At 32.7% G+C, this 15932-nt stretch overlaps 3 protein-coding genes across 8 annotated transcripts; 1 reads left to right on the top strand and 2 right to left on the bottom strand.

Moving 5' to 3' along the window:
* The first annotated feature begins 78 nt into the window (after positions 1 to 78).
* On the top strand, positions 79 to 3239 carry PEX11C (peroxin 11c). 4 transcript variants are annotated; one of them, XM_020682877.3, is made up of 8 exons: positions 79 to 417; positions 1325 to 1532; positions 1823 to 1897; positions 1987 to 2061; positions 2144 to 2224; positions 2402 to 2476; positions 2560 to 2733; positions 2965 to 3239. In XM_020682877.3, the coding sequence occupies exons 2-8, from the start codon at positions 1341 to 1343 to the stop codon at positions 2998 to 3000; spliced, it is 708 nt and encodes a 235-aa protein (XP_020538536.1). In that variant the 5' UTR covers positions 79 to 417; positions 1325 to 1340; the 3' UTR covers positions 3001 to 3239. The 4 variants fall into 4 exon arrangements, with proteins under 4 accessions (XP_020538536.1, XP_012083483.1, XP_012083482.1 ...); XM_012228093.4 differs by having other exon boundaries at positions 80 to 417; positions 1334 to 1532; XM_012228092.4 differs by having other exon boundaries at positions 81 to 324.
* Positions 3240 to 3868: 629 nt separating this feature from the next.
* LOC149496563 (F-box family protein) lies at positions 3869 to 8599 on the bottom strand. Of its 3 annotated transcripts, none has more exons than XM_089721969.1 (6): positions 8425 to 8599; positions 7332 to 7582; positions 5589 to 6005; positions 5328 to 5491; positions 4675 to 4793; positions 3869 to 4588 (listed from the first exon to the last, which is right to left on the bottom strand). In XM_089721969.1, exons 2-6 carry the CDS (start codon positions 7456 to 7458, stop codon positions 4321 to 4323), a joined length of 1095 nt encoding a protein of 364 aa, XP_089578095.1. In that variant the 5' UTR covers positions 7459 to 7582; positions 8425 to 8599; the 3' UTR covers positions 3869 to 4320. The 3 variants fall into 3 exon arrangements, with proteins under 3 accessions (XP_089578095.1, XP_089578097.1, XP_089578096.1); XM_089721971.1 differs by lacking the exon at positions 8425 to 8599 and adding an exon at positions 8269 to 8395; XM_089721970.1 differs by lacking the exon at positions 8425 to 8599 and adding an exon at positions 8208 to 8385.
* A 1109-nt stretch (positions 8600 to 9708) lies between these two features.
* On the bottom strand, positions 9709 to 11888 carry PP2-A13 (phloem protein 2-A13). Its single transcript, XM_089721972.1, has 3 exons — positions 11334 to 11888; positions 11133 to 11251; positions 9709 to 10434 (listed from the first exon to the last, which is right to left on the bottom strand). Exons 1-3 carry the CDS (start codon positions 11652 to 11654, stop codon positions 9990 to 9992), a joined length of 885 nt encoding a protein of 294 aa, XP_089578098.1. The 5' UTR covers positions 11655 to 11888; the 3' UTR covers positions 9709 to 9989.
* Between the last annotated feature and the right edge of the window lie 4044 nt (positions 11889 to 15932).

Genomic DNA, 15932 nt, shown 5'->3' with positions numbered 1-15932 from the left:
GATCATAGCGTCTAGACCATGGATGATCCCGATTCATATAACCAATGGTCAATGATGGCTTTCAATACGAAACCGAACCCATCTTTTGGATAAAGAAATAAATCTCTTTTTGTTGTGTAGCTTGGAAAAAGAGAGAGCCAAACAAGCCCTTATCAGAGGTCTATCGTATGGAGAAGCAAAAACAGACCTAGATTGCTGACGCTGCCTCCTCTTTCTCTAATATCTTTTGGGTGCGTATATTTTTTTTGGAAAGAGAGAGAAAGTGAAAGAAAAATATCAAAGTATTGTGGTTTTCGAGGCCAAATCCATCGGGCACTCCATTCGGTATTTCTACGCAACTTTCTGTCAATTTCTCTTCCTATATCTGTTCGTCTGTTGAATTTTGCGAATCCTAATCTCTTAGATTACTTCTTTGAGGTACATGTTACGGTGTTTGTTTGATTTTCTGTGAATGATTGCTATGTTTTTTGTATCTTTTGTTTCTCTCGTTCGAATTGGGTTTTCCAAGTGTGTTTTTTTTTTTAATTTATTTATCAGTCTTATAATCTTTGTTGTTTTTCTCACTTATGCTGTACTATGGACAGGAACAGGATTTTGTTCCTTGCTGACACGAGAAGTAGAGAGAATTGATTTTTTTTTTTTTTAATTTGGGTAGGTATTATCCGTATAGGATCTTATGGGGTTAAATTTGTATCAGCCATAGGGTAAGCTGGCTTGGATATTCACTCTTATTGGGTCAATGGAATGAATCATGATCTCGAATCTCTATCTAGTTTTGTCTTTTATTCTGTCTTAGCACCTTAACACACTGTCCCTTAACTTTCTGCTAGTAAGTTTTGGATTTCAGGGTACTTTCCTTCTCTTTTTCGCTCCTTCTATCTGGCTTAATTGGGCAAGTTTTGCTTATTATTAGGTAGTGTTGCTAAGAAACAATCAGTAACATTTGGTGTTTCGAGGATTAGGTGTGCGTCCTGGCCACTTTCCAACTAGAAAATTATAAAACTTTAGAATTGAATTGAATTGAATTAGGCATAAAAAGTCGAAATTAGCTATTTGGTAAAGAAGGTAACTTTTCAAAATTTTATGGATTCGTTTGGCTGAGTTTCACAAAAAGTTTGGAGGAGAAACTTTTGTTTACAATATTTCCACAGTCCCCTCAGAAACTACAGGAGATAGGGGGTCCACAACTTCTTCTTTCTAAGTTGATATTTTTGAGTTTGGTTGATCAACTTGTCTTGTTGTGAACAAGGGTGTTTCATATTTTATTCTTGGTATTCTCAGCTACTTCTTCTTGAGATGTAATGGAGAAATGTTAACTTCACAGTTTTATCAGGAAAAAAATGACTACATTGGATGCAACAAGAGCAGAACTTGCTTTGTTAGTTTTGTATCTGAATAAAGCCGAGGCAAGAGACAAGATATGCAGGGCTATTCAATATGGTTCAAAATTCTTGAGCGACGGAAAGCCTGGTACTGCCCAGAATGTTGACAAATCAACCAGCTTGGCCCGCAAAGTTTTCCGACTTCTTAAGGTCAGGTTTAATTTTATATTTAGATATTTAGATTTATAATCTCTTAAGTTGCATTACAGCTTTTGCTATTAGTCGACGAACATTGAATATTCTCCTCAGTTATTCTCTGTTTGTTGCCTGGTGAGAATGAGTGGAATGGATGATCTTCCCAGTATTTGTTTTTGTCTCCTAAGCTGTGAAATGAATCTAAACATTCTATATCTTACCCTTCTAATCTGGTATTACATTAATTTTTGCTTTATATTTGTTTTCTAGCATGGTTTGTGCCACTTAATCTTTTTGAATTGCAGTTTGTCAATGATCTGCATGCTCTTATTAGTCCAGTCCCTCAAGGAACTCCCCTGCCTCTTGTTTTGTTGGGAAAGGTATTGACGGAATCTGAATCATTTTTTCTTTCTAAATAATTTTTTTCTTCTACTTCTTGGTAACAATATTAATTGGCTGCTTTTTGCAGTCGAAAAACGCATTATTGTCGACTTTCTTATTTCTTGATCAAATTGTTTGGCTTGGTAGATCGGGTATCTACAAGGTATGGAATGCTCATTGATATTTGGTTTGTGTATATTCTATGTCGGATATGGCGACTCTTAATATTTTCTCCTTTATGATAGAACAAAGAACGTGCTGAGCTACTTGGTAGGATCTCTCTTTACTGTTGGATGGGGTCTTCAGTCTGTACTACCTTGGTTGAGGTTTGTAGTTTCCCTTTTTTTCATTGCATTCCTGCAAAGTTGACCTCAACTGGTTATATTCCGTCATACCCAAGCTGCTTCAACCTTTCATAAGGAAATAACCAAAAAAGAAAAAGAGTGGTCTTTGCCTTGTTATGTGTGGTTTCTTTTATGGAAGTGTCCCATCGTTTTTGTCAGATTGGAGAGCTTGGAAGGCTTTCTGCATCAATCAAGAAGCTAGAGAAGGAGCTTAAGAACAGCGATAAACATCAAGTATGTATATTTTGCGAGACTGACCATTACAGTTGCTACTATACAGCACTCTATTCTCATTGCTTTATTATCTTTTAATGCAGAATGACCAATACCGTTCTAAACTTCAAAAATCAAATGAGAGGTCACTCGCCCTTGTTAAGGCAGCCATGGATATTGTAGTTGCAGTTGGGCTACTTCAGTTAGCGCCAAAGAAAGTTACCCCACGTGTAACTGGAGCCTTTGGATTTGTTACCTCTTTGATCTCTTGCTATCAGGTACAGTTTCTTGTGCCTAATATGTACTGAGGTGTCTGGCATGCTCACCTGTCACTGGTACACAAGAAATGTCAATGTGACAATAATATATATAGCCGTGAAAATGTTGATTGTGTTATATATAAAAATTGATTTGTTTTTTTAACCTGACTTTCACTCGTTAAAGTTCCCCAAAATTTTGGATGATGGAATATTTTTGTTTACTGATGGTTTCTGCATTTTGTTTTGCAGTTGCTTCCATCACGACCAAAAGCCAAGAGCCTATAAAGATAGAAGTCTGTTCTTTTCAGGAAGTTCTGTCCTTTAAATAATTATTTGAACTTGTGAGATAAAATCCTTGATGGTGTAAAAAGCTTTGAAGCAATTTGCCATATTGTAGGTGCCTTCAAGGCTTCTTGCTATTTAACACCAAATACTTAGCACCTGTACTGTCACAGTTCGTTATGCTCATGCGCAATGATAATAATGTATTCGCATTTCATATTGAAAAATTGCGGTTACTGCTATATTTTTTTGGAATGTGATTGTTATGATGGGTTTGAAACTAATTTTAGGAAGTAAAAGGTGGGAGACCTTCATTGTCTTTTTAGTTTTTCTTTGCTAAATTTCTCTGAATTAGTTGGTGAATTTTGCTACAGTTATGAATATAATTTAGGAAGATGTAAATAACTCGATTCACTTGTATGTTTATTCATTTTGGAAGAAAGATTCTTGGGTAGGTCAATCATGAGAATATGTATGTATTTGCTCTTGGAGAACAATAACTATACACTATAACATTATATTTTTCTCACAAAGCAAAAAATTTTAATCTCCCCAAATTTACAATTGTACGAGCGTTTGACCTTAACATGATATCACTCTTTCTTAGTTTATGAATAATCAAACCATTTGACTTTTTCTCTTATTGCAGCTATAGTTGACTAGTTACCTATTATTGGTTTAGCAATTGACGTTCTATTAATTATTGAAAAAAAAATGAATACATTATATTAATTATTTGATAGATACAACAAATCTATCAATGGAGCTATTGATTATTGGGAGGAAAAACTGAAGAGAGTTTTATCATTTTAAAATGAGAATTTATCATATTTAAAATAATTAACAATTATTAAAAGCTGATATGTTATAATTATTATGAATATCCAAGCTCGATTAATATTATTAAAAGGTGATACATTAAAAATATATAAATAGATAGGGCAACTGACCCGCTCAAACACATTGAATTACAATGTAATGTCTAGTCTCTTTGCCTTGCCTCTCTACATCTTGATGTCATAGTGTTCCACAGTACCCGTAAAAACTATAAACAAATTTCCACAGCAGTAGATATATAGACATGAAACATTCAGAGACTAAAGCAAAGATGGTGGGTGATACCATAAAAAAAAAAAAAAAAAAAAAAAAAAAAAAAAAAAAAAAAAAAACAGAACAGAAACAATAACAGTTATCTTCCATCTGCATCAGAGGTGCTGCTCATCTTGTTCCATAATATTAACTCATCAGAAGTATGCACCAATTTGTTATTCAGTCCAAAGCAGATGGACCAGCAATGTTATATTTTTATTCTAGTAGACAGGCTTAGAGAGCCATATCTTCATCTAAATCATCCCCTCCATTCCAATCATATTCCACAACTACGCCTTGTCCCCGCAGCAAATTCACAATTTGCTCTAGATCCCTCACACGCCCCTCCAAATATGCATTCGGGAATGAACATTGTTCATTTTCGGGTAAGCTTGGTTGTGTGTAACTCTGGGCTTTTAAGACAAACTTTCCAGAGGGTTCAAGGATTTCAACACCAAATGCAGGTGATAATGGTCGGCCCATAACCTGAACATGAGAGATGCTGCAACATTACAACAAAGCACATCAAAAGCAGAAACCATATATTATAGTCAACAAGACCAACATAGAAGAGAGTAGGGAACAAACCATATATAGAATAAGCCATCCATTTCTTGTCTCTGAATCCTTCCTAAAAGCTCAATTTGCAAAATTCCACCTATGCAAAGAACAGGTTCCGGAAGCTTGAACTTCTGCAAGCGATTCTCCTGTTCATGTAAAAGGCATTAGGACATTAATATTCTACTGAAAGTTGAAGAACACAAGAATAAGTGATTCATAAACACATATAATGATCCCACAAACCCAAAACCACCGAAAGACTAGGTGTGATTTGAACAATTTTCAACTGCAAGAAGCCAACTATATAGAGTTAATATAACAGAATAGTGTTTTGGAAGAGATTGTAATTCAGATTATTATTTTTGATCTTTTATCACAAATGCAAGAAATACGAAGTTGATGTCTCATGATCATGTTGCATGCTAATCAGTTACAGGGTGCTTTTTTGCGTTGGAAGGTGCAAGTCAATTTATAAATTATGATGGTACTTCCAAGAGAAACCAGTATCATACAGCTAGTAAGAAGTAATAAAATTATATGCCACGACCAAATGAAGATGCATCTAATGATAGCATCAAAATCATTTCATAAAATGTTGCAGTAGCGGAAGATGCATCTAATGATATCTTAAGATCCTTGTATTTATAGAAAAAAAACACATAAAAACAGTTACAATATACCTGAGCCATTGCAAACTCTGGTGAAGTGTAAGTCCATATGAAACTGTCATCAGCACAACTATCACATGCCTCACCCATGGGATCATCCACTGGGGCTTTGGGATGACCCATCCGAAAGCGCACTGATTTGGCAGAATATATAGGTGAACCCCACTGGAAAAAAGCTGAAACATAACAGCATACCTTACATCAGTGAAGGACAATAAAATGGAGAGACAAATCAGAAAATATATCGACTTAACGCAACTTTAGAAGGATAACCTTGGAAAGGTTGTACACTGATTTCAGTGATCACACATAAATCAGCAACCAGTTTATATGTAAGTGTCTCAGGCACAGCAGGGTCGCTTTGTCCTTTACTCGACCAGTATGAAGGTCTCCTTGCAACTCTGTCTCCTGGTTGCAGAGTATTATGAATGCTTTCCTCTGGATAATTATCAGTACTAGAAGCACTTATAGCATCAGAAACACACTCTCTGAGGGCAAATGATGTAAAACCTTGAGCTAAAAAGGCATAAACTCTATGCTCCCTCTTCAGAGTTTCCCATTCCACAGATTTGCTGCATCCAACTTCTGAAGGGTTTTCCATGCCACAGTTTGGTTCAATAACACGATCTACTCTATGAAAGCAAGGAAACATCCTCAAGCACAGCTGCTTACAAAGACCATTTGCAATCACTGAAAAACATTGAGAACCTAATTAATATCTGTAGAGCAACATCCAAATTATAAAAATCTCTTGGGCAGGTCTCCTCCACCCAAATCTTCACCAGTCATCATATTTCCATTAATATAACACTTCAACAAACAGTGGAAACTGTCATTTCAAGAATTCTAGTCAAGATTTTTCTTGTTAACATGGATTAGCCGGTTCACGTTACAGACCTGGATTTTAATGAGCAGTGATGGTAGAAAAATAAAAGAAATACATGTGCCAGGATAATGAAGACCACAAAACAATAACTAAACAGCATAGAAGAATCCCATTGATCAAATATGTCGAATCGCATTGAAAGGAGAATATAACAACTAGGGTTATCATACAATGAAAGTATGAAAAGAGGGATAAAATGAGAAATTAAGGGGCGCTGTTTGAAAAATATGCATCCATAAACTCATAAGCAGAAATGAGAGAGCATTAAACCAAATAAATGACAAATGGGTAACGAACCTATGGCCAAGAATTGAAGCTCTCAGTACCAAATGAATAGGCTGTTTTTCCAACAGTGTAATCACAAATAAAAAATGTACATCTCACATACGTAGCAGTCCAGAATTTAGAGATGAATTTGTGGATCCCAGCTTGCTCATTCCTCTTCAGAATACAATTCTCTTGATATGTTTTTTCCTCTTGGGTACATAGATTGACACTGGGAATTTGTTTAATGCCTTTATGGGCACTTATGCACATGTGATAAATGAAGAATTCACCTATGGACTATGGCTAAGAGTCAATAATTATTTTTACTTTGCTTAACTTGCATACTCTACCAGCAAATCAGTATTATATTTATCTCTTAACAGGTAATAGAAATATTGCAAGTATTTTGGTTGTCAATGGTGGTTTGAATGTGTAAGCATGTGAACAATGAAGAATCTCCCAATTGCTAAGAGTGAATGATAATTCTTCTCCTGCAGAACTTTCAGAAGCCTCTGCCAGTAAATATCACTAGTATCACTTAATTTTGCAAGCAACGTAACAATTAGCAAAATGGTATGACTATGAAAAAAAAAAAAAAAAAAAAAAAAAAAAAAAAAAAGAAGAAAGAAACTTTAGCAGCCAAAACGTGAAACTAACCTACATTTACTGAAACAAAACTACAAACAAGAATGCCATCCAGCTTTTTTAAATTCTTCAACACGCGTAATATCAGTTGGAACTCGACTTTATGATAGCAGATTTCCATTAAAGAATTTCTTTGCAACAGGGTTTTGCAGGTATTTCAAGGAATATAATGTGTGTGAATGAAATATATATGTATATATATCAGTATAAGTACTCACCAAAACGTCGCCAGGTCCGTGAAACAGAACCAACACGAACAAGATCAGATGGATCCTCCAAGCACATGAGAATCTTCCATAATGTGTCATGGTCAAGACAACTGAAGAAATCCACACATGTCTCCATTTTTAGCAACTTACAAGTAACTGTTGTCGTCTTAAACTAAAAAGACTAAGCTTTTCTCTGCAGATAAACCAACGGAAGAAACCTTGGACACAGTAGAACCTTGCTTTCCTCTGAACCTCAATATCTGTTTTCAAACATAAGAGAACATATAAAAAGCTTAAATAAATATGATAGGAAAAAGGTAAAAGAAATCCCAACACAGTAGAAGTTACTGATTGTGCAAAAAACTCAGAATTTACAGGTCCAACTCCAATCACAATTATCTCAGTCCAGCCAGATATTGAGAACGAAAAATATTAAAGGATCATCAGAATTTCCTAAAAACAAGAGAGTAATCATTGCTACCGAATCTATTAACAAAAAAAAAAAAAAAAAAAAAAAAAAAAAAAAAAAAAAACATAAACAATAAAAAGGTATTCGCAATGGCTTGTTATGAAAATAACTAAGTCTTGTCATATTCCAATTTGAAACATTGACAGACACACAGAAAATGTACATAAAAAACGAAATTGACTTAAAAAATGCACAGAAGGATGCGGGTTGTATCATGTCCCTCTCCACACTCAATACTTGTTTACATTAAAATCAGTACAGTAGCAATGAGGATTATAATCGTATTATTAATTTAAAAAAAAAAAGAAATTCACTAAATCAATTCATTTTGCCTGACCACCAACTAAGACAATACCCAGAAAAAATAAAAATCAAAACTCCAAAAAAAAAAAAAAAACAGAGACGATGAAGCGCACATTAAAAATGTGATAAATAAACATGTAAAGACGAATTCACAGAATCGACAAGGGATGTTACAAGCGAAAGGAACTGGGCAAAGGTAATGAAAGCTAAAAGGATCAGAGGAAAGAAATGGGAAAGAAGGAATAAAGAGAGAGAGAGAGAGAGAGAGAGTGTGTGTGTGTGTTTTGGAGGACGAGAGAGATGACAAGAAAGAAAGCATCAAATTCTTACCTTTGTTGAGGAACACAAGTATCCATCCCCGAATTTCCCAAACCCTAGAGAGAGAAAATAATTTTGAAGAGAGAGAGATTTGTTGGCGGTGATTAGTGGTTGTGATAACAGAGAAAGATGGCGTACAAGTGGAAGGCAGACAGTGAACTATACCTCGTACATATTGCCCTTCGATAATTCCCATTTCATATATATATATATATAAACTAATAATTGTATGTTACTATTATTTATTTTTATAATTGATTTTGTAATCCTACTACCATGGACCGACATTTCATCCTAAAATATTTTTTTATTTTTGCGTAAAAAACTATTGTCTCCTACATTTGATCAAGTCCAGAATTGTCTTGACTCCACCTTTTCCTTCCTTGATAACTGTGAATTCCTTTGAATTTACAATTACATATTTAGATAGGATTTTTTACCTAAAATTAAAACGGACAACTTTACTCTATAAATAAATATAATTATTTATTCAATTTATTTATTTTATATCTTTGATAAAAAAATCTCAAAGTTTCCTTCTAATTTTTGATTCCAAAATCATATAAAACAATGGGTTATAAGTTTATTTTGATTTTTCAGTGAAAAATTCTAGCAAAAAGTATCTAATTAAATAACAATTATCAATTCATACATTTAAATTTTTACCATTGAAACATAAAATAAAAAAAGAAATGAAAACATTAGAAGTAAAATTAACCCTAATTTCAATGAAAGAAAACTTGTAATTAAGAGAGGCAGAGCTCAATAGAAAAAGGTTAAGAATGATGGTATTTTAACATACCTAATTATGTGTTTTTTGTTATAAATAATCACACTTTTTTTTTTTTTTTTTTTTGGGTTTTCCTTTTCAAGTTTCCTTTTCTTCTTTTTTTTTTTTTTTTTTTCCTTCTCTTGCCAATGAACCTCAGTATTCACTCATTCGCCCATTGATTTTTTTTTTTTTGGCATTTAAATTATTATTTTTTTACTAAAATGAGATTTCAACTCGGTATTAGAGAGCTTACTGTTTATTTAAAATTAACATCTCATATCCTTATTCTAAAGTATGAGAATAATTTTTTAAATATTTTTTAAATCTATTTATTTGAAAAATATTACAAATTCATTTTAATAAAAGTGTCAACCATAAATATTTTTCTTTTTTAAAATTGTTTGTTTGGCTTAATGTATAAAAATCCCCCGGAATTTGCATCTATGCTTCAACAACCCACAAAAAAACCCAAACCTACTCCATATCCGGGCCTAAACTTTTGTTAAATTGGCATATATCAGATCTTTAACCCATAAAGCACACTCCATTCTTCCATAGAACAGGGCCTATCTAATCTTTGAATTTTGAAAAGCAGCAAGCAGCCTGCAAAACTCAATCCAGTCTATTTCTTGTATGGACCTAAGTATAACAAGGCACAAAGGTACAGCTACGAGAGAATACTGCAGAAAAAAAAAAAGAATATAGAGGGGGGAAGAAGATACAATCTGAACATGGCATGCACAAAAAAACAGCAAAAGCCATAAGCCGCAATATGAAAACAACCAAGTTTTTAAGCACGTATTGGTTATGAGGCCACACCCTTGAATGATCTCAAGTTGTCACTGCTTAAGCTGCTGGCTTCAGGGTATATAAAAACAGCATCTAAACAGAGCCCTCCTTTTGTGTGAGTACAATCAATCTGGGTCAATGAAAATTTGATCTTAGTTAATTCATTTGGACGCTCAACAACAAAATCTCCAACATGGTACTGAATCCAGTTCCCAGTATTGTCCAGAAAGCACTGGGATACAGCATGTTGACCATCTGAAGTCATTAGCTCGAACCGGACAGGTTTTATGTCCCACCCATGGACTTGCTCAGTGTTACAAATCCTGCGACCCATTCTCTTTAAGGGCTTGCCTAGCTGCAGTCTGAAGAATAGGCTATATGTTCCCGCTGGAAATTGAAACTCAAACTCTCCATCTGCTTCAAACCACCAAATTTGCTGCAGATATGCTACTGTCTGGAACCTAAGATCCAACAAGAAACAATCTATCAATTCTATTTTTTCTGCATGATCTAAAATCGAAGATGTGATTGGTGAATGAGAACATAAAAATTCAGAAGTTAATCCTGTGCTTTGAACCACGCAAATATGGAATTCAATTCATTTGCTAAACGATATTCACAGACAATTCATGTTTGGTATCTTCATAAGTCTCAACATGTAGAATTCAATTTTAAATTACAAAGGCTTGATGAAAACTTTCAGACCTCCATTCCATACCCTTTTTAGGATTTATTTGCAAATGAGAAACAACTTTAGATGTTTGAAACAGTTATCTGTTTGCAAATGGGATTCAATTGTTTTCCAAAGAAGTGCTTAGAAATAAAATAATCCTCTCTTTCTAAAGTGACTTATTAGAGGTAAGATGCCCACACCACACAACTGAATCAAGAAAATCATAACTTAATCATTCTACAAACAAAGTTGGCATTAGCTTGATAGTAATTCACCAGTCAACAGTGCACTGAATATCAAACAGGCCAGATAATAATCCATGAAAGAGCCAAATCATGACATAATAATGAAGAATGATTAATGAAATACCAATTCTGATATTGATATCACCTGACCAAAGAATAAATAAAAACAGAAAAGACAGAGCTCATTTTGTTAACTTTTGATATTTTTATCAGAAAAAAGTTGAATGTGCAAAAATCTAACCTTGATTCATCAGTAGAAATATGGTTCCAATATCTCCTATCATCACTTCCAGTAATGGTCAACGCCTTTGAAGAAATCGCCAAGCAAACCCCACCAGTATTCTTATCCAGCCATACTTCCTAAACGAACAACGAAAATATCTATTTCATCAATAATGTTAAAGCATTCACAAAATTACTCAAAAGACAGAAAGATACGTACTTTTGTTCCGCTATCAAACGGATTAGGCCTGCACAACCTGGCATAAAGATCTTTCTTGCCTAAATCCGCCAGAGCGTTTTCATCATCAAGCAATTTCTCCATAATAAACCGATAATTTGAAGGCAATTTCGATTCCCAAATAAAATCAGCGGAAGATGCGCCGCGAAAAGCCCGATTCAATCTAGCCAATTTGCAGATCTCAATCGGATCTAAGTACATTAAAACAGAAGCCACGCAACTCTCTGGTATGTCGCCGAGCTTGGGCCTGGATGAAGGACCCTCACCATCCGGGTCAGAAATTGCAGATACATTGGCACCCATTAGAGATCAAAAAGCCTTCGAATTTAATTTAAACAAAGAGAAAATGCATAAATTGGTATCCGAAATCTTAAAACGAGGAAAGATAATTGATATCTGAGGGGACGAGGAAATAGAAGAGAGGAATATGGTAGACTTGATTTATTTTCATGTAATGTAATGTACATTTGTATGAAAGTCGTTCGGCATACCTGGGTTATATGAATTAGGTCGGACCGATCAACCTGGAACCTTCTCCTCTATAGTTTATTATTAAAAAATTGGGAAATCCGATGTTTTAACTTTTAAGGCTTTTTAAGGGTGGGACAACACAGTCTGACGTGTACATTCTTTCATGGATAATATTGATACGTGGCATTTATTGAGTTATGATAATTCGATGATCTGTCTTTGAAAAAAAAAAAAAGAAAAGAAAAAAGAAAATATATACTCTCGGACTCGGATGAAGGTTATGGATAGACATAATACGCGGTTCCATAAAATTGCATATTTGTCTTAAATTCTAATTCTTGGATTAGATATATAGTATTTTAATATATTTAACAGCTGTCCTTTCTATAATTCTATCCATTAGTAATTCCATGTTCTTATTTTATATCAATTATTATGCTAAAAATAATAGTATATGATTAGTTATAATTATAATATTAATTCCCACATTACATGCATTTTTTAACTCGTTAATTTCAGATTTATTACAAATCAAAATCGAGTTAAATAATTAAAATAGTTAACTTTGAGTATAATAAAAATAATTAAAATAATATTTTCAATTAAAAAATAATCAGATATACAATAACAATTATTTATGAAATTAGATCCTTAATTTATAATTAGTGTTTTTCCATGTGGCAAACTAATTAAATTACAAAACGCAAGTAGCAAATACACAAGCCTACAGCTACCATTTACGTGTCATTGTGTTTTTTATATAGGAATAGAAAAAAAAAAAAAAAAAAAGGGAATTGATATAAGTTTTGATGGACTGAAAATTAAATGATTAAATAGATAGAATTTACAATAATTGTTCGAACTTTGATGTCGTGTACGCCTTCGATTCAAGTTATGGAATCGCAACCATTTAGCAAAAGTCCAGTCCAGTCCCTGTGGAGCTGACTCAGCCGCAACGCAAATGCAAAATCCTAACACATGGCCATCAGCGAGTCAATGATGATGACGATGATGATTCAGTTAGATTAGATGTGGAGATTATCCGTTAATTCAGTTTGTTAGCCGTCACAAAAGGTTGGCAGTCGGCAAGGGTTAGCAAATTACTATTTCATTCAACTTTTAGATAATACAATAAACCGATCATAATTGATTTGATTCATTTTTTCAATAATACAGAAACAAAAAAAAAGATTTTCAATCTTAAATTTGTATGTATGAGAAAATAATTTTTTTAAAGCATTATGCTAATTTTATTTTAGATATATCAACTACTTCATTCTAAAAAATTAATATTTTAAATAAATTAATCTTCAAAGTCAAGCTTATATTTAAATAAGTAGATTAAGCAAATTTACATTTTTTTTTCTTTTGCCGATGTTATCTAATTTTATTTTATTAATTTTGTTTGATATATGTATTAAATATAATATGTATATTCAACTGCTATTACTGTTCTAAATTTTTATTAAATTTGTCAAAAGTCAATGATGTGTTGTGTTCAAGCACATAGATATTAACTTTCATTAGAAGATGACGCCACTTCCATAGACAACTTTTTTTCTCTCTCTTGAAATTGCAATAAAATAAAAATAAATTTTATTATATTTTATAGTTCAATTGGCAATACAGACTGGATATGTGAAAAGAATTCTCGAATGTAATTCTCACTAGATACACATGCAGAGAAGGGTGAAAAACATTAATTGTATATAAAACTCAAATCGAATTGTAGTTCTCAAAATCGAATTAGACGGTCTCTGATAATGAGATCTAAATATCAATATTTTAAAATATTTTAGAACGCGGCTAATCAGAGAGAAGTTTTGATTATAAAATTTTTTATTAATTTATAAACCTAAGTCAATAGTATTCGTGCTTTAAAAAAAGGAAATTGTACTGTATGAAAGTTTAGCCCAAAGCAAAGAATGTTTTTTTTTTTTTACTTTTAAATTTGGCCCTGAAAGGTAAGACCTCCAAATTGCACGCTTGCATCCTGTACTTGGGCCTTTTTTGGGCCTCCAATCCATCAATATCTTATTTTCTAACGGTTTCCGTTGGAAAACCTGTTGACCTGAAGAAGAGAATTGTCATGCATCTCAGACTCTGATCCAGGCCTGCCTTTGGACCCACAGGCAGCCGTCCTCAAAGGGATCAGGTATCGATGAAGTTGTTGTATCCCTTTCCTTGCCAATCAAACCAATCGAAAACCCTCAACAAAGGAAAGCATAATTCAGCTTTTACAAAAGTTTATTTTTCAATAAAATAATTCCTTAGTGCCTCAAATTCTCATTTTCCTTTAAATAATTCATTGCGAGATGATAATGAGTCGCTTTCAAATATTTCTCAAATTTTCCTTTAAAAGATACTGTCTAACTAATGTATATTTCATAAATTCCAAGCATACATTAAAAAAAAAAAAATTATAGAACAATGGTTGTGGATGACTGTGTGGTTAATCATTAATGTAATTAATTTTTTTTCTCTTTTACGTACTTAATTTATTTCTAATTCGGTATTTTACATTCCTAAATTATCATAAACAGTCATGACTGTTTTAATTTTTTTAAGCAATGATTTTTAAATTTTTATTATTATAGTAGAGTTATAATTGGTATTTCTTATTTTAATTTTATTATATTTTCTATTACCAAAGGTATATTTCAACCCTTTAAATATTAATTTTCATGATTAACTTTCTCTAAAATGATGATTTTGATTATTCAATCTTGCAATCAACATACATGGGTTTATGGTAAATAAACGACCAAATATATAAATTCACTACTGAATAGAATAATTTTAACATTGTGACACTCTTAACTTAATAAATAAGTTATGTAATTAAATTTGCAAATTTTGATAGTATTGCATACATTCCATATAAACAACATAAAGTTTTAGCTCTTTAGTATTTAATATGTAATTAACATGACTTTTGAAATAATAATTTATATATTTTTCAATCTTATTTAATAGGTTTTATGAATTAATTTTATGAATTTAAATATTATAATTTTATAAATTATTAATTGATCAAATAAATATGTAAAAGGCCACAAATTTAAAATAGGAAAAATGAGGGTGAAGTAATGTATTCTGCGTAAAGAAAATTTAATATGGCAATATTATGTTTCCATGGTATGTACGTACGCGTCTCTGATGCTGGCCTAATGGAGTTCTGACTACTCACTCTCTTTGTCCGCGCGTGTTGTCTATCCCCTGATATTCTACAGTAATAGAAATACTTTACTTGCGTTTCGGTTTTAAGGGTTGACAATGAGTACAATCCACTTAGAAAGCAGTGCATCAACTTTACGCTGCTCTGCTCCCACTTACATACATATCATTTGATTTGAAGGCCCACACCCAAATTTAACATTTTATTATTATATTTTCTTTGTGTTAATATATTTGATAATACTGAAATTTATAATTAAATTTATCCTGTTAATTTATTTTAATTGTCTATATATATATATTTAAATAAATATTTTTGCAACAGACCATTTTAATATGAAACTAAGTTAGTTAATATGAAACTAAGTTTTTATTGGCTGTATGTAAATCGAAAGTCAAAAGTGAGTGGGCATAAGACATATTAATCAACTGCTCCTTATGGCTCGTTTTATACCTCTATCCACATGCACAGCCAACCAACCAATCAACGATCTTAGTCATAACCAAACTGTAACCTAAATGGAGGAAAAGTTGGAAATCCATGTGCAATGCAACTCAACTTTTTTTTGCTTTTTGTCCCCAAATTAGTACTACAAAATCTCTGCAAATAAAGAATTACTTATAATGGGATTTTGTTTCTAAGCAAACGATTAATTACTAATCTCATAATATTAATCACTCCTCATCAATTGTCATTTATATTAATCATGCATGCATGCATAACGGAGTAATTCACTTTGGTCGCACTCTCTCTTTGCGTTTGATGTTCAATATTTAAAGATGTTAGAATAGTTGACTTCCTTTTTGTTTGGTTCAGGTTGTCACATGGCAGCAACAACCTCTTCGCTATTTCTTTGCCGTAGCATCTATATCTCATATATTATCATATTATTATTATTATTTGTTACAAGCTATACGTGCGAAGCACAAATT

Source organism: Jatropha curcas, chromosome 5 (genome assembly GCF_041381405.1).
Source record: "Jatropha curcas cultivar XTBG-Jc1 chromosome 5, XTBG_Jcur_1.0, whole genome shotgun sequence".
NCBI classification, from domain to species: domain Eukaryota; kingdom Viridiplantae; phylum Streptophyta; class Magnoliopsida; order Malpighiales; family Euphorbiaceae; genus Jatropha; species Jatropha curcas.
The sequence above is the reverse complement of the archived record's forward strand: the minus strand, read 5'-3'. Positions and strand labels throughout refer to the sequence as shown.